General features: G+C 43.2%; 1 protein-coding gene across 3 annotated transcripts in view; it reads left to right on the top strand.

The window, feature by feature from the left end:
• Positions 1–23,286, top strand: part of PTPN3 (protein tyrosine phosphatase non-receptor type 3) — a 694,116-nt gene that overhangs the window by 604,548 nt on the left and 66,282 nt on the right. For all 3 annotated transcript variants that reach the window (XM_030204676.1, XM_030204692.1, XM_030204685.1), the window contains exon 23: positions 6,017–6,163. In XM_030204676.1, the coding sequence (XP_030060536.1) occupies positions 6,017–6,163 (147 nt within the window). The remainder of the gene's footprint in view (positions 1–6,016; positions 6,164–23,286) is intronic.

Raw genomic sequence — 23,286 nt, 5'->3', positions numbered from 1 at the left:
GAACGCACTACCAAAAGCCTTGAAAACTACTGTCACATTCCCTGTCTATGCAGAGTATGGGCACCGGAGGATCAGACGGCCATCTTGGTTTTGTGCTTGTTCCAGGTTTGGGCGGCCATCTTAGTAGGGGGCAGCTTAAGTTATGGCAGCCATCGTTGAGTAGGGCAGCTTCAAGAAGGAAGCCCATATTTGGGCGTAGGGTGTCACCAATGGGGGCAGCCATCTTGATTTCAGCTGTGCTAGTTTGGGCCTAATTTCTCCACTATTTAAGACTCTGCTCTCAGTCCTTCCGTGCTTCGGCTTCTACTCAGTTCGCTGATTAGTTGCAGTGCTTTTGGATCTGCTACTGACTGCTGCCTGGTATCGACCTCTGCCAGTCCCTGGATCTGCTATTGACAGCTGCCTGGTTTCGACCTCTGCCTGTCCCTGGATCTGCTATTGACCGCTGCCTGGTATCGACCTCTGCCTGTCCCTGGATCTGCTATTGACCGCTGCCTAGTACTGACCACTGCCTGTTCCTGGATCTGCTATTGTCTGCTGCTTGGTACTGACCACTGCCTGTCCGTGGATCTTCTGTTCTCTGCTGCCTGGTCTAACCCTGTGGACTTTGTGCTGGTCTTTGTTCTCTCTGCTGTTGGCTACCCGCACTCAGGGGCTCAACCCCTGGGGAACGGTGGGAGACACGGGGAACTCGGGGTTTTGACCGACAGCGCGGTGAGGGGTTTCCCTCATCGAGTACAATGGCTCACCTCTCCTTGCGGAAAGCATTACAACTATGTACGACCACTCATAGTTCAGAAAAACACTAAAAACTCACCTGTTTAAAAAGGCATACCCTTCCGATCCAACTTAAATGCCTGATCTCTGCGACACAACAACACTAAAGTTTGTAATGGTCATTAAACAACTATTCGGTTGTACGATTCCTTTATGTGGTCCTACCACATGAACCTTATCATACCACAACAAAATCTTGTATTTGTTTACTCCGGAGTCTGCAACAACTCTCCGGCACGATGTAAGCCACATTAAGCCTTCAAATATGTGGGAAAACGTGGGGTACAAATGTAACAAATAAATAAATAGCCAATACTTTATGCTTTTTGACCCAACACTCATCCCATTTGGATCTCTCCTCTCTCTCCCTAACAGATTTTAAATTTTCAGTCCATTTTTATGGTCTGTCACTTGCAGGCTTATTTTCAAAAGAGAAGGGCACCCATCTTTCGACACAAATCGCAAAATGGGTGTCGTCCTCACAGGGTCGCCCAAATTGGCATAATTGAAAGCCGATTTTGGGTGTCCTCAACTGCTTTCCATCGTGGGGACGACCAAAGTTCACGGGGGCGTGTTGGAGGCGTAGTGAAGGCGGGACTGGGGCGTGCCTAACACATGGGCATCCTTGACCGATAATTGAAAAAAGAAGGGCGTCCCTGATGAACACTTGGACGACTTTACCTGGTCCTTTTTTTCTTACAACCAAGCCTCAAAAAGGTGCCCTAAATGACCAGATGACCACCAGAGGGAATCGGGGATGACCTCCCCTTACTTCCCCAGTGGTCACTAACCCCCTACCGCCCTCAAAAAATTTTTTTAAAAATATTGTTTCCAGCCTCAAATATCTTACCCAGCTCCATGACAGCAGTATGCAAGTCCCTGGAGCAGTTTTAGTTGGTGCAGTGCACTTCAGGCAGGCAGACCCAGGCCCATCCCCCCCTACCTGTTACACTTGTGGTGGTAAATGTGAGCCCTTCAAAACCCACCACAAACCCACTGTACCCACATGTAGGTGCCCCCCTTCACCCATAAGGGCTATGGTAATGGTGTACAGTTGTGAGGAGTGGGTTTTTTGGGGGGGCGCTCAGCACGCAAGGTGAGGGAGCTATGCACCTGGGAGCAATTTATGAAGTCTACTGCAGTGCCCCCTAGGGTGCCCGGTTGGTGTCTTGGCATGTGAGGGGGACCAGTGCACTACGAATGCTGGCTCCTCCCACGACAAAAGGGCTTGCATTTGGTTGTTCTGAGATGGGCGTCCTTGGTTTCCATTATCGCCGAAAATCGGGGATGACCATCTCTAAGGACGACCTAAATTTCGCGATTTGGGCGTCCCTGACCGTATTATCGAAACGAAAGATGGACGCCCATCTTGTTTCGATAATACGGGTTTCCCCGCCCTTCACCGGGACGTCCTGCGAGGACATCCTCGGGAAAACTTGGGCACCCCTTTCGATTATGCCCCTCAGTGTGACTCACCAATACCATACCCATGCACCATCCACGTTCTTGTCCCTAAAGCAGTTAAGTTCTAAATTTAGTGTGATCATCTAACTTGTAGCGCAGTATATGCAATTAGGAGGTTATTGTACCTAAGCTGTCTGTTTATCTCTTGCCAATTTTACATGGGGGGGGGAGGGTGACCTTCCCTAATCCCCCCCCCCCCCCCAGTAAAATCCTGCAGAAAAGGACGAACTTTCTGAAACATAAACATCACAAGCAGCAGATGTAAATCCTGACATCAGTCTTTGTGAACATAGATGTACATTCCCCTTTTGAAATGTGTAATTCAAATTTATGTTTTTAGGCTCTAGGCCCACCTGGAATATGCCCAGACCATTTCCCCTTGCCATATGCACATTTTTCAGCTTTAGGGGCATAGTTATCAACATGAGCTCTGTTAAAACATGTTATTTTAGCACAGGTCCCATTTTATGCAATGAGAACTAGTTATTAATAACGGGGGTTAACAGTAAAATAGCAAGCCTTAACGGTGGCCTTCTCCTCTTAGATGTGTGTTTCCCAGCTTTTTAAAATTTGGATATTAACGTTTATGCAATATACAATTCTAAATGCTGGTTTATGCACATCTACAGAACAAATAGTGCTTCTAAATAATCACTATAGTTCCTGGCACTTGTGTGTAGGAGGAGCGACAATGGGCAACTTCATGTATAAACCCAGCAATTATATGTGGAAGCTGTGAAATGGTGCTGGTCTTTCTGCCTATGTAGGATTGTGGAATTGGTGCGCCTCCTTTACTTATTCATATTATTAGGATTCAGTTTTGCTGTCTCCAAGTTTACTTCATTGATTGTATTTATGCTTATATTTGGTCATGTTACTATTGTTATACTGTTGAGAAAATTGTAAATTTTATGTTGAGCTGTTCCTGCTGTACACTGCCTTGGGTGAATCTCTTCATAAAGGCAGTCAATAAACCCTAATAAATATGTACCAACCAATGCATTTTATCTGCCTGTCTCCTTATAGATATTTTGCAAAAGGCTCTGCATTCAGCAGAGCTTTTTGTAAAACACTGGAAAAACTGTGTCTCAATCTAGGTATCCCATTTCCTACTTCAACGTCCTATCGGACTTCATATGTTTGAAACAATACAAATTATTTCCAGATTTATTTTTCTTTCTTTTTCCAAAATAAAGAAACAGCAAAGTTTCTGTATTTTAAGAAAAAAAAGCTGTTAATATATAGATTTGCCAGTTTTGAGGAAAAGGCATATGTTTCTTTCATCAAAGAATACAAATAAACCATAAAGCATTTTTTCCCACAGGCACACAATGGGAAAACATCCTCTCTGTGAAAAAGAAAAAAAAGAGAAGGCCTGTAGTATCTTATTTAATTAATGATAGTTTGGGCACTTAGTGAATGGCCTCTGGATCAAAATGAATTGTGCTTCCTTGATTCAGAGCTCCTAGCATCATAGCTCAGCATGCTGCCAGGTCATGCTAAGCAATTTGTTTTGTTTGTTTTGCAGGAGCCTAGACCAAGATTTCATCCTTCAATAGTATATTAGAGCAGGTCTCTCATATCATTACTGTAATAACTGTAATTACGCTCTTGGGTGCATTTTACTGTCACGGACTATGTTATTTCGTTGATAAATAACTGAAGCTGCCACATCTATGTACACAAGGGAAAGAGAGGGTTAGAGTTTAACACTCAAGTGTTTTACCCATCCAGTTGCAAAGTTTTGCTGCTGCATTTTATTTGAAATTTCTTTTAATGTCTTTGCTGTATCCTGGGGTGCAAAATGGCATCTCGGCTGTATTGTTTGTTTGTTTTATTTTATTGTACTTTTTTTTTTTATTTCCCTCATTTGCTGTTTGAAACTGAGCTTGGGCATGCTGTGGAGGAGTTAAATTGGAGCCAGAGAGTAAGGGAAGATGGCTGCCACTGCTCAGAAGAGGCATTCTTCCAGCCCGCAGGGTCAATAAGCATAGGCTGTGTATCTGTTCATTCTACCTGGATTGGGGAAATAGAGATCGGATAACAAGGAAAACATGAGAGGGTGCTAATGAAAATTTTAGACTAATCTCTAATCTTCCAATGTTGGCTAAATTGAGGAAAAAGTGAGAAGTGAATTGGGAAGATTTTTGAAGGATTATGCATTGTTGAATCACAAAGCCAGGGTGTGGATCTGAAGCCCTATTGATGGTGATGATGGACTACGTTAACTGTCATTTGGATAAGAGTAATCCAGTGTTACTTATGTCTCTAGATTTATCTGCAGTGTTGGATTTATTGTAAATGGGTGTATTAGCAAAGAGATGCCAGATGTTAGGGATAGGTGTTGCAGTGAATATCTTCCTTTATAAAGAGGAGACACTTTTGTGGTAGATATGGAGGTCATTGCTCAGATATTTATTTTTGGAGATAAGGGGAGTTTCAGGGTTCACCACTTTCTCCTTTACTTTTTAACATTTATTTACAAAGTTTAAGGAATTTGTTTAGAAGTTATTGTACAATTATGTATGCTGATGATAGTATAGTTATTACCGTTCAAAAGGGACAGAAAATTGGCCATGAGAAATTTTAATTTGTGACTGAGAGATCGAGTTGGTTGAAAGATAGTAGTTGGTCTGAATATAGTTAAGATGGCACGTCTGGTGGTGAGAAATGTAGTATAAACATTTGCATGTATTGTTCACATTTGGTCATATGGTGATTCCATGGGTTTAATCAATAATGTTTCTGGAGGTTGTTATTGAAAGGAAAATATTGGTTGAAGAAATTGCAATTATAATTAAGGATGCATTTTTGAAATTGAGATCAATATGTCAATGGAAGCCTTATCTAGACAAGAAAGCATTGCATATGGTAGGCCAGTCCTTGCTTATAAGTACCCTGGACTACTGCAGTGTATTGTATTTAGGGCTGTCAGTTAAATGTAAACATTTACATTTAACATTTACATTTAACTTTAGGTTGTTCAAAATACAGCAGCAGGATTGTTGTTGGTCTATAAGAGATGAGAAAGTTCTTGTCTTTTTTTTTTTAATCATCAATCTCATTGCCTTCCATTCAAAGAAATGATGTTTGTTCAAGTGATGAGTCATAACTTTTGAAGTGATTACAGATCTCAAACCAATGTATTTTTAAAAGAAGGGATAAAAAAATTATGTGCCAGAGATATAACAAAGGAATCTCTTAAACATCCCAACAGAGGATGAGTTCTAAAAGTGGTGTGGATCTGAAAATTGGAATAAATTGCCCATGAATTTGAGGGAATGCAAAGATTGTTAACATTTCATAAATGATTAAAGGCTTTTCTATTCCCTTGACTTGTAGGTTTTAGAAATATGGATAGAGTGGATGGTTATAAGATGCATTTTATTTACTTTTCTTGTTTTATATGCTCATTTGTTCTGTATTTTATTATGTGTTGTAACCCATTTTGAATAAATCTTTCACCAAAATAGTACATAAAATTTAATAAATAAAGGCTCTTGGGATTTTTCTTATGCCCTACAACCCCCCCCCCCCCCCCCCCAAAAAAAATGTAGTCAATGCATTTCAGTGGGACTTTATGACAAAGTCCTCTTTCTTGGATTTTCAAAATGTTCTTTACAGTAATTTTTGAAAGGTGGCCATATCCCAAGGTGACAAAATATAATGTTAGAACTGTCTGAAAATTAGTGTCTGATAACAGAACAAGGCTTTTCTGGATTATTTATGACTTGGCAGTGACATTAAACTTTACCATCTATCTTTTTCCTCCTAGATGGAAATTCCTGTTGCTGGCATTGTAAATAAATATATTGCTACCCAGGGTCCACTTCCACATACCTGTGCACACTTTTGGCAGCTGGTCTGGGAACATAGTTTATCCTTAATCATCATGCTGACAACTCTCACGGAGCGAGGACGGGTAAGTAGCAGTGTTAAGTCTTTGATGGTGCCACTGTTTCCGCTAAGCTGCCCGACTGTGCACCTTTTTTTATAAATGCCGTGCAGCAGTGAGTGTGCTGTGACGCATAGGGAAGCTGCTCACCTCAGTGCCTGGTGGCTCTGCTGCTCCCACAGAAAAACAAATGCTGGGAATAGTAGTTTCTCCAGGACTAGGAGGAGACTGTATACCCCACCTGCCAAGCCATGTAGTAACTGCTGCTCCCAGAAATCAATGGGGTCAGGTAGTGTGTGCAAAGAAAAAGACTTTTTAGCAGCTAACCTCATGTGCAGTGCTTTTGTACATATTGCTGCCTAGGAGGAGAGGGAACAAACTCTGAACAGAACACCTTCTTGGCCATATAGTAAGCAGGCACTGGGCTCCAGTGTGAAGTTCTGCTTGAAAATGTCTTGCATTTGCTGCAAATATGTTTGATTAAAAAAGAGTCTCATAGGGGAGAGCAGCAGCATGGTGAGTGAGCAATAGGCCATTTGACTTTTTGATCAAATGCCCCAAAATGCTTATGTACCCCACATGAGTGGTGAGATTCCCCCCTCCCCTGCTTCAGAAGACCCCCCACTGGGTCCAAACTCAAAGAGCTTCCATGATCCCCCACAAAGCCCACCTCCAAGCAGCCATGATCCATCCCTCTTCCAATGCCCCCAGCAAGGAGGAAAACACTCCCCACCCCTTGGATTCATCCCCCTTCTAAAAGTCCCCCCAAACCCCGAATCTGGAAGGGCCCCTGCACCCTAAAAAACATTAATCCTAGACCCCTTCTCAGTTTCTTCACCAGTTCTCATAGCCCCCCCCCCCCCCCCCCCCCGGGGTATGGCCTACCTGATGAATGCCCTGGTGGTCTAGGGTACAGTGGGCAGCAGCGATCCTCAGTTGCTGCTGCTGCTTATTGTGGCTCCGGTTCAGAATGGCTGCCACAGCCTTTTGGCCCTCCACTGTAATAGATTTTTGTCAGTAGTGTGCTATGCACAAGTGTTTATTTAAATTCATAGTGAGATGCTGTGATGGAAAAGCGTACAACGCAGGTCATGAGTTATGGATTTTGCAAAACGTGATGCATAACTACATGCTTATAGACCACTCTTTGCCCAAAGAAAACCCTACACCTTAATCAGGTGTAGTCATCTTTGTTTTCACAGGGCTAGTAGCAAAGGTTTGCATGAAAATTATCTACCCAGCTCATTTGCATGGGTAACAAATTTTGGTGTGAAAAGGCAAGAATCCTGTAGGATTAATACTTTGGTCTTCACATCCTCACTGATTTAGCCAACAGAAATACAGAGAGGCATAATGTCAAATTAGGGAAGTGCACTGGTGGTGGCTGTATTTAACTGGAACCTTAAGTGATTTTATATTCTTAGAAACATAGGAATAGAGAAATTGGTTGGGTTACAAGAATGGCCGTAAGCATCTACACGTGCCCAACACATACCAAAATGTAGTTAGCCTGGCTACCATGTGGCTCATGTAATTTCATTTTTGACACACAGCTGAAAAATCATTTTTATTTTCGGGCATGCATATCGAACGTGCGCCAAGTGGCATTTGACGCACGTAAGTCATTACGCCCAGTTACTGTGTAAGACTTTACCACTAGGTCAATGGCTGGCGGTAAGGTCGCAGACCCAAAATGGATGCGTGACACTTTTGATTTTACCGCACGTCCATTTTCAGAAAAAAAAATCTAAAAAGGTCCTTTTTACAGGCACACTGAAAAATGGATCGGCGTGCAACCAAAACCCATGCTTACACTACCACAAACCATTTTTCAGTGCACCTTAGTAAAAGGACCCGACCCCTGAGGTTGCCAAATTCATCATTTTGTTATCAAAATGCAGTTTTCTGCATCTGCTAGCCAATGTTTGGGGTTTTTATTATGTATTTTTACTTATGGTTCATTTTGAAATTCTCTGTGCTTTTTACCAAAGGTAGGTTAGGAATTTAAGTTCACCTCTCATGTAAAGAATTCTGCCATTAGCTATCAAGCAGCAACAGTGATTGAGTTAAAATTATGGCTGGTCTCTAGTACTAGGTCTTGGGACTGACAAGCAGGTCTGGTTGTCAGTGTATTCACGATAAGCTTCGCTTGTATGTACATGCACTGGATCTGAGTCTCCAATAAGTTGCATATTTGGTTATCCAGCAATGGATCTGGAGCCCACCCCGACACGTTCCACTTGCTTTTTAGAGTATAAGTTTGTGAGTCATTACATATAAATAGATTACTATATTGCATAATAGAGCAGCACTCACAGAGTAATGTAGCAGAACATTTTTGCTCACATCAACTTAGTCCTTAGAGGAAACATTGATGCGTACACTTCTCAGACGTCACACTTCAACTTAGGGATACAAAGATCCTGCGATGTCGGGTTTTCCTTTCAGCAGATTGGGTAGATGTATGGTAGCACCATATTATCGCCACTTTAATTGCTTTGGAAAAAATATTGTTGCTGTATACACTGATGGCATTTATCATTTGTAGGGTATATCAGACTAGACTTTACCATTATAGCATACCATTAAAGACTGAGTGTAGCTCACCTTGAGCTTTCGGATTTGGAAAAGGTGAGTAGTAAATCTGAAATTCAAATCCAAGACTATTTGGAAAGTCCTGACTTTGGTGTTGGGCAAGTGCTCTTGCTAGGGGATTTTATGTTAGAATGGCTGACACAACCTTTTTTTTTTACTGCCATAGTGTCTCAGAGTTCTTAACATAATTAAAGTATATGTGGAGGGGCAGAATCGAAAGGGGCGCCCAAGTTTTCCTGAGGACGTCCTCGCAGGACGTTCCAGCAAAGGGGCTGGAAAACCCGTATTATTGAAACAAGATGGGCGTCTATCTTTCGTTTCGATAATACGGTCGGGGATGCCCAAATCGCGAAATTTAGGTCGACCTTAGAGATGGTTGTCCCCAATTTTCGGCCATAATGGAAACCAAGGACGCCCATCTCAGAAACTACCAAATCCGAGCCATTTGGTCGTGGGAGGAGCCAGCATTCGTAGTGCACTGGTCCCCCTGACATCCCAAGACACCAACCAGGCACCCTAGGGGCACTGCAGTGGACTTCACAAATTGCTCCCAGGTGCATAGCTCCCTTACCTTGGGTGCTGAGCCCCCACTACCCACAACTGTACAACACTACCATAGCCCTAAGGGGTGAAGGGGGGCACCTACATGTGGGTACAGTGAGTTTGTGGTGGGTTTTGAAGGGCTCACATTTACCACCACAAGTGTAACAGGTGGGGGGGGGGGTCCTGGGTCCGCCTGCCTGAAGTGCCTGAAGTGCACTGCACCCACTAAAATTACTCCAGGGACCCTGCATACTGCTGTGATGGAGCTGGGTATGACATTTGAGGCTGGCATACAGGCTGGCAAAAAATATTTTTAAGGTTTTTTTTTTTTTTAAGTGGGAGGGGGTTAGTGACCACTAGGGGAGTAAGGGGAAGTCATCCCCGATTCCCTCCTGTTGTCATCTGGTCAGTTCGGGCACCTTTTTGAGGTTTGGTCGTAAGAAAAAATGGACCAAGTAAAGTCGCTCAAGTGGTCAGGGACGCCCTTCCTTTTTCCATTATGGGTCGAGGACGCCCATGTATTAGGCATGCCCCAGTCCCCCCTCCGTTATGCTTCTGACATGCCCCCATGAACTTTGGTCGTCCCCGCGACGGAAAGCAGTTGAGGAGGCCCAAAATCGGCTTTCGATTATGCAGATTTGGGCGACCCTGGGAGGAGGACGCCCATCTCCCGATTTGTGTCGAAAGATGGGCGCTCTTCTTTTTCGGAAAAAAAAGCCTGATAGACTTCTTGTGCTAAAGTAGAAATAAGGAAAAAAAAGTTTCTTTGGCTCATGTCTGAACGAGTATGGTCAGGACAGTAATGATCTGAAACTCTGTATATCTCAGCCTCCCTATTCTCCTCTCAAGTGACTTGTTGCTGCCCATAATAAACTGACTGCAGCAAGTGAGCATGGTAGAAATAATTCTGTTTACAATCAGGTCCAATGCAAAACAATTTTTCTGATCTAGCTGGCTCCAACCCTTGGCATCTCAGCCATTGCTTTCCATTTTGCTCCCTCTCTCTATATATGCCTGTGTCAAACACCAAACTCATATTTTACAAGAAACAGAATGCAGCCAAATATGGAATAGGGTGTTAAGTACAATAACTTTGCCAGGACAGCAGTAAGTAGGTATTTTGGAGCAGTTCTGTAACATTTACACTAAAGTCACAGGTTGAAAATGTTGAGAGTGGCCAACTTTCATGTCATGGGTCCAAATCAGAATTGAGTTAATGAGTTTCATACTTAGGGCCCTGTCTACTAAGCCGCGCTAGAGGCGCGCTAACTATTAGCTCGCGCTGTGTAGGCGCCCACAATATTCCTATGGGCGCCTACAAAGTTAGCGCCCGCTAATTTTGTGCACGCGCTAAAAATGCTAGCGCACCTTAGTAAACAGGGCCCTTAGTTTTTTTAATCTAATCCATAATTTTCTAAGCTCCTGTGTGATAGAAGTGAACTCTGTGTTTTGTTAAGTACTTTTTGGAGAGGCTGTTTCTAGTGACTTTAGTCAGGTTTTCCCAGAGACAGTCACATGTGTCCATGTGTGCACACATAAGCCCGCACATGCCAATATTCCGCCTAAGCTCTGTTCTATAAATACACCTGCTTCTTCAATAGCATATATTTGAAAGGAGAGCACACGCAGTGGAGGAGCCAGAATGGGACTCCAGCACCTAGTTGCAAGCATTTACACTAGTTTTAACTAGCTTTATGACTGACATAAGCGCTCACTTGTAAATGCCACCCAGTTTTGCTAGTAATCTAAAGGAAAATAAGTAAGGGATCTGGTTTGGGACCCGTTCTTTTTAGCGTATTCATAAATGATCTGGAGAAAGGAGTTATGAGTAAGTTAGATCAGATTTACAGGTGACAGAAAATTGTTCAAAGCTTTTTGATCATGAGCAGATTGTGATGACTCACAAGTGGGCCTTACCAGACTGGGGGACTAGGCATCTAAATAGATGAAATTTAATGTTGACAAGTGCAAAGCCTTTATGGAATAGGCTCCCACCAGCAAGGAAACACATCAAGGAAGCATTGAACAATAAGATAAGTTCACTTGTGAAATTTGAAGTGATTTTCTGTAGAGAGGATTACAGATCTTTTCAGAGTTTTTGAAGAGGACTGAGATTGCACTGATAAAATTGTTTAACAACAAAGACATTTTAAAAAAAATACCATATACAATGATGGGTTTGGAAGGTTCTCTTAATTGGAAAAGCAGCCTAGTTCTAAGCACATTTTATCTTAGTTTTTTGTATTTTTAAAAAATATTTTTCATCCTGATATTTGGTTTTCTTTTTGATATACAACATAATTGGGTCAGGTTTAATAATTTGGCAACCCCATAAGTAAGATCTGAGCATAAAAATTATTAGCCAAGTAAACTTAGAAAAGTCATTGTTCATCCCTTGAAATTAGCCATGAGAACTGCATCTCTTTCTTGGAATATGCTGAATACTTTTCGTCCATAGTAACCACTGTGGGAGACAGGACTTTGGTGTGACTCAGCATGGCTTTTCTTACGTTCTTATGACTTTGAAATAGAATGGTTCTAGTGCTACAGTTGACATTTAACTTGATGTTAACATCTGTTAGAGAGATGAAATGTATTAGTAATCATTTTTGTGTTATTGAGTGTTCCTTGCTGTGAAGTTCTAAGAATAGTAACTTATTGAGTAGAGGTCATAAAAATCTGCTCTAAAGCTTTATTAAATACTAGTAAAAAAGGCCCGTTTCCGAAACCAATGAAACGGGCGCTAGCATGTGTTTTTTTGTGTGTGTGTGTGTGTGTATGTGTCATAGAGTTATTTTGTGTGTGAGGGTGGTGTGTGTGTGCAGATTGTTGATGTGTGTCTTTTTTTGTTTTGTTTTGTTTTTTTGCTTGGGGGTTTGGGGGATGTGCTGTGCTATGCTGGCAAAGTGGGATGGATTGGTGTGTGGCTTTGAGGGTGTGTGTCTGTTTTATTGTGTGTGTGTGGTTTTGTCTGTCAAGGAGGTTTGTGGAGGGGGGTCTTTCTGTTGGTGAAATGTAAATGTGGTTGTAGGGGGGTCAGCCTTTGCTGAGTGGTGGATTGTTTTTTCCGGTTATTTTTTTTTTTTTTGTGTTGTGCTGAGGCAGCAGTGTTTTTTTAGATGGGTGGAAGGTAGAGGAGCACGTTCTTGGTCTGTCGGTATTTTTTGGCCGTTTCAGGGCTGCTGTAGGGGAACATTGGAAGAGAAATGTGCTGTGGGAAGCAGCGCCGTCTTTTTCCGTTGGGCTGGGGTTCTGGGCATCCTGGAGGTGGGAGACGGCTTGCCTGAGGACGAGGATGGTTGTTTTAAGTTGGCGGAAGGAAGAGGAAGCACGGTCTCGGGCCATCGAGTGGTGATCCGGTATGTTCGGTCCATTTCAGGCCGGCTTCAGGGGAATGCTGGAACATGCGCTGCGGGAAGCTGTGCCGTCTTTTTCCGGGTGCTCGGGGAATCCCCGAGGTGGGAGACGGCTTGCCTGAGGCTGGGGATGGTTGGGCACAGCCGCTTTGGCAAAAGGGGAAGAGGAAGGGGGTGGGGAGTTACCTGTAGCTGCGTGAGAAAATGGGTGTTCTTTGTTTTGTATTATTAGTTTGCATTTCTGTTGAAGAAAGAGTGGATGCCTTTTGAATGATGGAGGTGGTGCGTCGGTGTGCGGTTGTTTCGTTAGTTTGGCAGCCAGTCTCCAGCGATTCCTAGGCAGGGAAGGAGTAGGGAAACACGCTCCGCGTGTTTCCCTACTCCTCCCCCTTCCTTGGTCGCTGTTTGCTGCTGGCTGGGTCGCGGGTAATCCTTCCAGCTGGGCCGCAGCTTGTCCTGTTTGCCCACGTCCCAGATGGTGACGAGCACGTTGTTTTCCGGGTCCTCTGACTCCATGTCAAGCGATCCCAAATATAGTCTTTGCTTTGGGCCCTCTGGCACTCTTCAGTACTGGTATTAGGCATTTAAAAATTCTCCCCCCCCCCCCCCCCCCCCCGGTCTATTTTTGCACATACCCACAGCAGGAATATTTTCTCTCATTCCAGCGGTGGTTCTGTGCTCTCCGTGCTGCACAGATAATGAGCCACTCTGCTGGGGAATGCTCCTCCCTTATTGTCACGTAGTTTCCTCTGATTGGTTCGTCTTACGTTGCCTAGTGTTGCCTGGGAACGGTGGTGTGATGGTCCTTTGTGTTTCAGAATGTTGAGGGTGTTTTTTCTGATTGGTCCGTCATGCGAGGGCGGGGCAGAGAGACATGGTCAGTGTTGTGGCTTCACCACCATGAATCCATGAACCCTTCAGGGAGTGACTGAGTGACTTCAGAACGTTGTCTTCAGAACGTTGAGGGTGAGTTTTATTATAGTAGATGATAATGTAAATGTGCTTTTTGAAATGGTTGGAGGCAGGCCCGAGGTGTAGATATTAGCATGTAGGGCTACAAGGCCAGATCCCTGAGCTAAACCATTTGCTACTACACAACTTCTGTTGGCTCAAATACAAAATAAGAGTTTGTTTTCTGGGGACAGGGAAATACCTACTGTATTTGAATGTAACTCACCTAGAAGTACAGCTGAAAAGGTGTGAGTGCGCTATATTCCACTCTCTTCACAAAAAAAAACCTCATCTATATGAACATGCAAAATAAAGTAATGGCTAGAGATGAGATTGTCTGTGTAAAGCTCTTTGTACTGTACCACACTGTACAGTATTGCATGTCTCACGTTTTTATCAGTATTTATGTGCTATATTGCCACTTAGTTGTATCGAAACTGCTCCATGTATCTACCAAAACAGTGTTGTAACCGTTGCTTTGATTGGTCAAGTCTAGAGTAGGATGCAGTATATTCTGGCAGATTTGCCTTCTGGGTGAGAACCTTCTGTTTTCACAGCTTCTCTTAATTAAGTGTGTGGCTTGTTGCCTGTCTGAGATACCACAGAAGTTGGCTTTTTCACTGATTCAACTAAGCTTTAAAAGAAAAAAAAACACTTTAATAGAACTGTCACACAGTTCAGCAACTTCATTGCAGTCGTTCTTGTCTTGATTTCATCCTTCAGTAAGATCTTTGTTCTAAATTTTGCCCTCAAATGTATTCTTCAATTTAAAGTGCCTTTTTCAGAGGCTTGAGGTATATACATCACATAAATTACAATTTATCACTGAATGAACAAATAATAAACAAGAACAAACCAAATATTTAATACAGAGTACCATAATAAGTTAAAATTGCAGTTAAAAAAAATGAAGCCCAAGGAGCCTATAAAAAAGGGAGCAGAATGTAACTGATCCAAATCCAAAATAAAATATAGTAAACAGCTATTGTAACATTAAAAATAAGGTCACAGCTAATATCAGAACAAAGAAAAACATGTATGTATGTATGTATGTATGTATTTATTTATTATATTTGTAGCCATATATGCTATTTTCCCTCTAAGCACTGCCTTTGCCGCCTCCCAGTACACCCGTGGGCCTACATCCGTCACCATATTCTCCACTACATAATCCTTCCACGCCCCTTTCAAGTATTCCTTAAATTCTGCGCTTTGATATAGAGCTGGATTCATGCACCAGTGGCATGGCCTGACATTGCCACTCCACTCAATGTCCACCCAGACTGGAGCATGGTCCGAAATCTCTGCCTCCTCAATCGCTGCCCTCTGTGTCTTGCCCCATAGTGCTCCTGACACCAAAATATAGTCCAAACATACATGGGCCTTATGTGGGTGAGAAAAAAAACGTAAAGTCGCGCTCCTCCTCGTGGAGTAAGCACCACGCATCCAATTCCTCACTCAGATAGTTAACTCCCTTCTTATTATGATCCCTCAGCGGCTGCCTCGGGGATTGACAGTCAATGGATGGATCACTAGTAAAGTTAAAATCCCCCCACACACACACACACTATTATTGGGCAGCTTAGAGTGAAGATGAGTGAAAAATTGGTGCGAGTATGTGTTTCTGCGCTTATAGACTGCAGAATGCTATTTTTACACCCTGTAGGGTGCCTGTCACTATCGCCCACCGTCCTTCCTTATCCTGCATAATGTCCTGTAACGTGAATGCCAGAGTCTTTCTGATCAATATTGCCACCCCTCTCTGTTGGTCACTATAAGATGCAAAGTAAACCTCCCTCACCCATTCCCTACGCAGTTTGGCATGCTCTATCCTGTCTAAGTGGGTTTCCTGAAGTAATGCTACATCAGCTTTTAGTCTGTTCAGGTATTGTAGCAGTCTCTTTCTCTTAATAGGTGAGTGAATCCCATCCACATTAAGTGTCACCATTCTCAGAGTCGCCACCGCCATAACTCATTCTGTCATCCTTGCTGTGTCCTGCTTCTCCCCTGCAGGCGAGAGGGCTCCCCAGCCAGGCCTTCCCACTAGTTTTCCTTTCTCCCATCTCCTCTTCTCCCACATCTTGTTATTACTGCTCCCCGCACCACCTCCCCCGAGCTCCCTCCCCTCCTCCCTTTTACTCCCTCCCTCCCTCTTCCCCCCCCCCCCCCCGCCCATTCCTCCCTTATGGACATCCTCCTCTTCCCTTCTTCCCCATCCCTGCTCCGCTCCCTTTATTCTGCGGTCTGTACTCCCCCTTTGTCCCTCCACCCAGCCTGTTCCTCCCTTCCCAAAGACCCCGACTTTAGTGTTATTCCCCCTCCATTCACCATCCTGGCAATACAGTTATACATTAACAAGTTCTCAACCTTATTTAGAAAAAATATATATGTTTTTTTAATGTTTTTAAAACATCTGTTCCATCCAATTGTGCACATGCAGCTGGTCCCCCATCATCCTTTTTTATTATCTCCCCTCTGTTCCCTGCCTACCCCCCAAGCCCTCTGTCCAGCTTCCTTTCATTTCTCAACATTCCAAGTGTCACCCTCGGCCTTTAGATTATGACAACAGAACTTTTAACCATTCGAACCCAACTTTCAGGCTATAACTTATGCACGTAACACATTAACAGTATATTACCCCTTCACCTTCTCCAGTTTCTATTAGTCCAAACTTCGATGCCTCCGTCTGACCAAGGTTGATCTTGGAGTCCCTTGCATCTGCCAGGGCCCTCGCATTCCCCTCTTGGTGCCATGTCCTGCCAATCCAGGTCACTTCCAACTCAGCCTGACACCTGCTTATCTTTGCAGTTCACAGGTGCCCCCGCTTCACCGTTTATTGCCTCAGTCATTACGTTACTTGGCTATCTCTCTTGTCAGACTTCTTAACATCCCACTTTGTCGTCAAGGTTCCAGGGTCTATGTTTTCCGCGGTCCTCCGTCACACTCACCTATTCCAGCAATAGGCTGCATTCCACATCGTGGTTCTTTCCGGTGTCACCCCTTTAAATCCGGCCCAGGAATGTTTTGAGATCTGAGGGGTCGGTAAAGAAAAGAGTCTTGTTTTCATGTGTTATATGTACCTTTGCCGGGTACAGCAACGCAAACCTTACCCCTTTTCGTGCAGGGTTTTACAATGCTGCCCATTCTTCGCCTCTGCTCAGACACCCTGGCCGAATAATCTTGAAATAGAAGAATGCGTGCTCCATTGTAATCCACAGATTTGGCTATTCTGTACGCCCTCATCAGCTGCTCTTTATCGGAATAGTCCAAGATCTTGGCTATAACTGGTCACGGGCACTGGTCTGTCTCCCGCGCTACTCCCACTCGGTGCACGCGTTCCACCTTCAACGGACCTTGCTGATCCTCCATCTTGAGATACTCTGGCAGTCATCTTGCGATGAAATCTCTTAAATCCCAATCTTGCACCGCCTCCGGGAGACCGATGATCCTGATGTTGCTCCACCCACTTCTGTTTTCCAGATCGTCAGTAAGCTGAGTAAGGTTCTCTGTCACCGTTTTGCACTGTTGCCAGCCTTCCTTTCGAGCGTCTCTGCTCTATCCTCCTGCCAGCTGATCCGATCCTCCACCTGTTAGAGACGCGCTACTTGCCACTCTAAAGTTTCATTTATTGTGTCTACCGAGGACTATAGCTTCGTTAGCCGGTCATCCAAAACGGCCGTCAGCTGCTTCGTTAACTCTCGGATAGCTTCTTCTTGCAACGTGACTAACGTCGTTGGGGCTGACACTGCCGCCATTTTGGGAGGCCGTCACTCGTTCTTGGGCAGGCCGTGGCATCTTTGCCGGCATACCACTACTCCCTGCCTCTCTCCGGTCTCAGGCTCCGTCTTCCGGCTCTACACTGCTCCCACCGTCTGCCCGCTTATATTAGGGCGCACTAGGGTAGGTAAAACTCATTAATTTTGCTGGCAATCTTGACGTGTGGAGCAGAGCAGGACTTACGAGCATCCTCTCAGCCTGACGGCATCACGTGACCCCCCCCCCCCCCGAGAGACAGTTTTGTGTTGCATAGGGGAAGGATGTTTCCAACCTTAAACCATCTGTTTGTTATTGAATCTTGTTGATTAATTTAATATGTATGTATAATTGTAATCTGCCAAGGACTCTGGGATTAAGCGGAATATATGTTTTTTTAAATAAATAAGATACATTCCTTGATGTGATAAGATAATTGGCAAGCAACACAATTTTACTTTCTCGATCCCTTTCTGTTATATTAACAGGTACACCATATTTTTCTGGCCCGCACACATTCTTCTTTGACTAAGTTGCACAAACTTTGCTCAGTTTCCTTCATGTCTTAGATTTCAAGGCCTTTGCTAGTATATTTGGTTCAACAGATAATTATCCTTAGCCAAATATTTATTTATTTTTATTTTCAAAAATTTATAACTTGCTTTAAATCAAAGCGTGTAACAGTAAATACTCTTCCAAGGCTACTGTTTTCAGCTTCAAAGAAACTTAACAATTCCTCTACATTATATGACCGAGATAGACTCTCCATTTCTCCCTCATCCCCTCTAGTTCTCCCCAGTCCCTTCCAGAACCCTTACAACAGTCCCCCCCTTTGATTCTGTCCAGAATCACCCACACAAGGAGAGAAAGGTAATTACTCATAAAGAGATGGAGCAACAAGGTCATCAGTGACAGTCTGAAGCATGATAGCAATATGAACAGCAGGAGGGCTAGAAAACACATTCATTCTTAGCTGCCAAAGAGAGCAGCAACACTGCAGAAAACAGCACAGAACAATACACACAGCAGTGAAGCCTATTACAGTAAGAAGGAGGCCATGAAGCCAAGCAATATTAGGCATCCAGCTAGCAAACCAATCAGAAATACTTGACAGCAGACTAGTCCCTGCAGTGGAGTCCTGAATACTAGAAGATAGGTTTTGTAGGTCTTTAAGTTTAAGAACATAACAGTAGCCATACTGGGTCAGACCAATGGTCCTTCTAGCCCAGCATCCTGTTTCCAACAGTGGACAAGCCAGGTCACAAGTACCTGGCAGAAACCCAAATCGTGGCAACATTCCATGCTATCAATCCCAGGGCAAGCAGTTGCTTCCCCATGTCTGTCTCAATAGCAGACTATGGACTTCTACTCCAGGAACTTGTCCAAACCTTTTTTTAAACCCAGATATGCTAACCACTGTTACTACATCCTGCAACAAAGAGTTCCAGAGCTTAACTGTTCACTGAGTAAAAAAAAATATTTTCTCCTTTTGTTTTAAAAGAATTCCCATGTAACTTACTTGAGTGTCCCCTAGTCTTTGTACTTTTGGAACAAGTAAAAAAAAATTGATGTACTTCTACTGTTCTATACCACGCTCAGATTTTGTAGACCTCAATCATATCTCCCATCATGCATCTCATTTCCAAGCTGAAGAGCCCTAACCTCTTTAGCCTTTCCTCTTATGAGGAGTTCCATCCCCTTTATCATTTTGGTTGCTCTTCTTTGAACTTTTTTTAATTCTTCTGTATCTTTTTTGAGATACAGTGACCAGAACTGAATGCAATACTCAAGGTGAAGTCGCACCATGGAGCGATATAGAGGTATTATAGTATTTTCGGTCTTATTCACCATCCCATTCCTAATAATTCCTGGCATACTATTTGCTTTTTTGGCTGCCGCCACACATTGAGAAGATTTCAGCATATTATCTATGACACCTAGATCTTTTTCTTGGTTGATGACCCCCAAGGTGGACCCTAGTATCAGGTAACTATGATTCGGATTATTCTCTCTAATGTGCATCACTTTGCATTTGTCCACAATAAATTTCATCTGCCATTTGGATGCCCAGTCTTAAAATTTCCTAAGGTCTTCCTGCAGTCCACATGTGTTTTAACAACCTTGAATAGTTTTGTGTCATCTGCAAATTTAATCACCTCACTCGTTCCAGTTTCCTTATCATTTATAAATATGTTAAATAAATAGCACCAGTCCCAGTACAGATTCCTGCGGCACTTCACTGTTCACCCACCTCCATTGAGAGAGAGGCCATTTAACACTACTCTGTTTTCTGTCCAATAGCCTATTCCTAATCTACACCAGAATATTGCCTCCTATCCCATGACTCTTTAATTTTCTCAGGAGTCTCTCATGAGGAACTTTATCAAAGGCTTTCTGAAAATCTAGATAACACTACATCAACCGGCTCACCTTTATCCACATGTTTATTTATGCCTTCCAAGAAATTAAGCAAATTGGTAAGGCAAGACTTCCCTTGGCTGAAGCCATGCTGACTCTGTCCCATAAGCCATGTTTGTGTATGTGTTCCATAATTTTATTCTTTATAATAGTTTGCACTATTTTTCCCGGCACTGACGTCAGGCTTACTAGTCTGTAATTTCCCAGATCACCCAGGAACCCTTTTAAAAAATTGGCATCACATTGACCAGTCTTCAGTTACTATGGATGAATTTTGGCCACCCTCCAGTCTTCAGGTACTACTAATGATTTTAACTACGGGTTACATATTGCTAACAGCAGATCACCAATTTCATGCTTGAGTTCTTTGAGTACCCTTGGATGTATGCCATCCGTTCCAGGTGATTTACTACTCTTCAGCCCTGCAGTTTCCTCTCTGGTGCTATATCTATTCCATTTTGATTTGTTTAGCATTTCTGCTTTCACCTGATCATTTCTTATATATCAGTCTTCAGCATCTGTTAGTTCTCCTTTCTTGGATATGCCTATAGAAAGTCTTTTCACCCGTTTTCAAGAAGATAGTAGGTGAGTGGAGAGACAAGATGACAGGTCTCATTTGTCAGACATGCAGTGCAAGTTCTAATAGTGTATATTATCTTCACCCTTAACAATTTGGATTTTAACATGTGTTTCTTTCATAGGGCCCTGTTTACTAAGGCGCGTTAGCAGTGGCGTAGGAAGGGGGGGCAGGGGGCGGTCCGCCCTGGGTGCACGCCGCTGGGGGGGTGTCGGCTTCACTGGTTCACTGCTTTCTCTGCCCCGGAACAGGTTACTTCCTGTTCCGGGGCAGAGAGAGCAGGGAACCAGCGGAGCCGACACAGCTCCCAGCGACGTGCACTCCGGGTGGAGCGGCCTTCCCGTCCGCCCTCTTTGGTAAGAATGCGCTCTGGGGAGTGTGCTCGCGCGCGCCGAGGGGGGGTGCGCCATGCTGCACCCGGGGGGTGCGTAGCGGCGAACCGCCCCGGGTGTCAGCTGCCCTCGCTACGGCACTGCGCGTTAGCGTTTTTAACGCACCTACAATTAGCACGCACGCTAACTGTGTAGGCGCCTATAGGGATATTGTAGGCACGTACACAAGTAACGCATGTACATGATTAACACGTGTTAAAAATGTTAACACGGCTTAGTAAACAGAGCCCTAAAAGCAGTTTAATTTCATATAATAGTGAGAGGATTTTAGAAATTTTTAGCCATCCTAGAGCTGGATGTTTGATAGCACATTTCTGATTCCTGGACTGATTGACAGCTGCCGCATGGTAATGGCATTTTGTAATGGATTTATGGCAGCAAAGGGGTTATAAGGACTGGTGCGCTAAAAGCATGATTAAAAATTGTGTGGAAAAATATAGCACATTTTATTGCATGGACTTTAATAGCAGGTTTATTACCAAAGTAGTAAGCTAACTATATGTATAGCACACCAGCACTGTGAATAATTTCTGTCAGAAGCAGACCAAACGTAACACTAAATTTAGGTCCCAAGAAAATAAAAGTAGAGAAAGCCCCCTCCTGTTTGCAGAGTTCTTTGGAGTAATTTTTAAAAACTAAAACCCTTCCTTCATCTTTGTGTTTATCCATTTAGTTTTGAAAAATAGCCTCTACCTAATTCCCCACACTCAGCGTCTAGTATCCCTCCCACGTCACAAAATTTACTAATGCCAAATCAGCAGGAGGAGGCCACCTTTCATTGTACTGACCCAGCATCCAGCAATATTCTGACTTTCGTACCTAAAGCCTGGGACTTGAGGCCCCTGATAAGCAGGGCCAGAGTGTCACTGAATGCTGGACCAGTAGCTTGAAGGCCATTTCCCACTGTCAGCTTAGTATTAGGACATTTTGGGAAGGATCACAGGGAAAGAAGGCGTGCTGATGTGGGGGGCTTGTTTTTAACCATCATGTGAGTTTGCTGCAAGATCCAGGATGAGATGTGTTTTTGAGGGGAATGGGGTTTGTTGGCTTTGGGTGTGCAGATAGGGTGATTGAGAGATGGGGAGTTATGGGGATATGTACTTCTGCAGAAGGCCAAGGATATAAGTCTACTGAGGAAAAAAGAACTGCTAGCATACAGGACAAGTAGCCTAACGGTTTGTTTCTACAGTACTCCTTACAGACAGAAACCAACGTTTCATGTAGCTTCTGTTCTGAGGCCTGTCATATGCAGTGTACTAATGATTAACGAGGTCTTTATTATGCTACTCAAGTTTAAAGTCAGGGACAGCTGGAAAGCCCTGTGTTCCACATGGATTCTGTAATTTCTGTACATATGAAAGTAAAATGGCCATCTAGCTTGTTTTACGTACGTAAGAGTTTCAGGAAGGGGAGGGAGGTATTTCTTAGACTTCGTGATTGATGAGCAAAGCAGAAAATATTCTGAAGCAGAATCAAGAATTTTACTTCTCTGTTCTCAGGGATAATACAGTGATTGTAAAATGTAAAAGATAAGAGAAAACATAAAGGCAAAATGGGACAAAATTCAAATTAAGTTATACATTCCTTTGTGGCTGTCAAACATATATCCGTATATTATATATTCACTATCTGTATATTTTCAAATGTTACACGGATAGACTGGGCTGAAAATCTCTGTGAATGGTGAGGTACCATCCATATAAGAAGAGACTGGGTGTGGGGTAGAAAGTTAGTAGCCGGAAAAATAATCCAGATAGCTGTGTGCTGTCCAAATTTCATTTCATTACTTTTATAGATAGTGGTTCTCAATATACATATTAATTTAAGCTCTGATGCCGCGGTCGCTTTACCAGCTGAAAATTTACACTAATATCTTTCTTCCAAGTGACTAGCTGGATTATACTTCAAATTAAGTGTAAGCTAGTCAGCAGTTGGATTCTGTGATTGATGTGCAGGCTTACGATTCATTCAGTATGTACGCAGTTTAAGAACCACATATCAAAAATTCTGAGTGACGCTAATGCCATGTGTCATCTTTGTTTTACAATATGCGTATGTATTTGGGGTGAAATGTAGTTTAAAATAATACACTGTCACATTACAGCTCAACCTGAAATGCCAGCACCGATTCAGAATATAACACAAGAGAGTAGTCATCTAAAATGAAATAATACTGCAAGACAAGACTGATTTTAAGGCATTTTGTGATAATGGAATGAACATCATTAAAAATTTGGGTGTGAAAGACATGCCATTAAACTGGCTGGAGGAAAACAAAAGACAAAACAGCAATGCTGCTCAAGATAGACTTAAGTGACAAAACAATGTGAAATCTTTGCCTTTGAATAGCCATTATGATGCTAATTTAGTATTATTTCAGTGTATCTTAAATATGTAACTTGTCAGTATAAAATGAATGTGCACTAAAGCACCACTATTTTGCTCTTCTTGAAAGCCCTAGTTTCATCACAGAATGAAGACAAAAGGAGGGGCTGTTATGGCTGCTCTGTGGTGGTGCTATCCCCTGTCATATAAAGGGACCCAAGTTCACATCCGAACTCTGGG

This window comes from Microcaecilia unicolor, chromosome 1, assembly GCF_901765095.1.
Source record: "Microcaecilia unicolor chromosome 1, aMicUni1.1, whole genome shotgun sequence".
Taxonomy (NCBI): Eukaryota; Metazoa; Chordata; class Amphibia; order Gymnophiona; family Siphonopidae; genus Microcaecilia; species Microcaecilia unicolor.
Note: the sequence above shows the minus strand (reverse complement) of the source record. Positions and strands in the feature narration are given on the sequence as shown.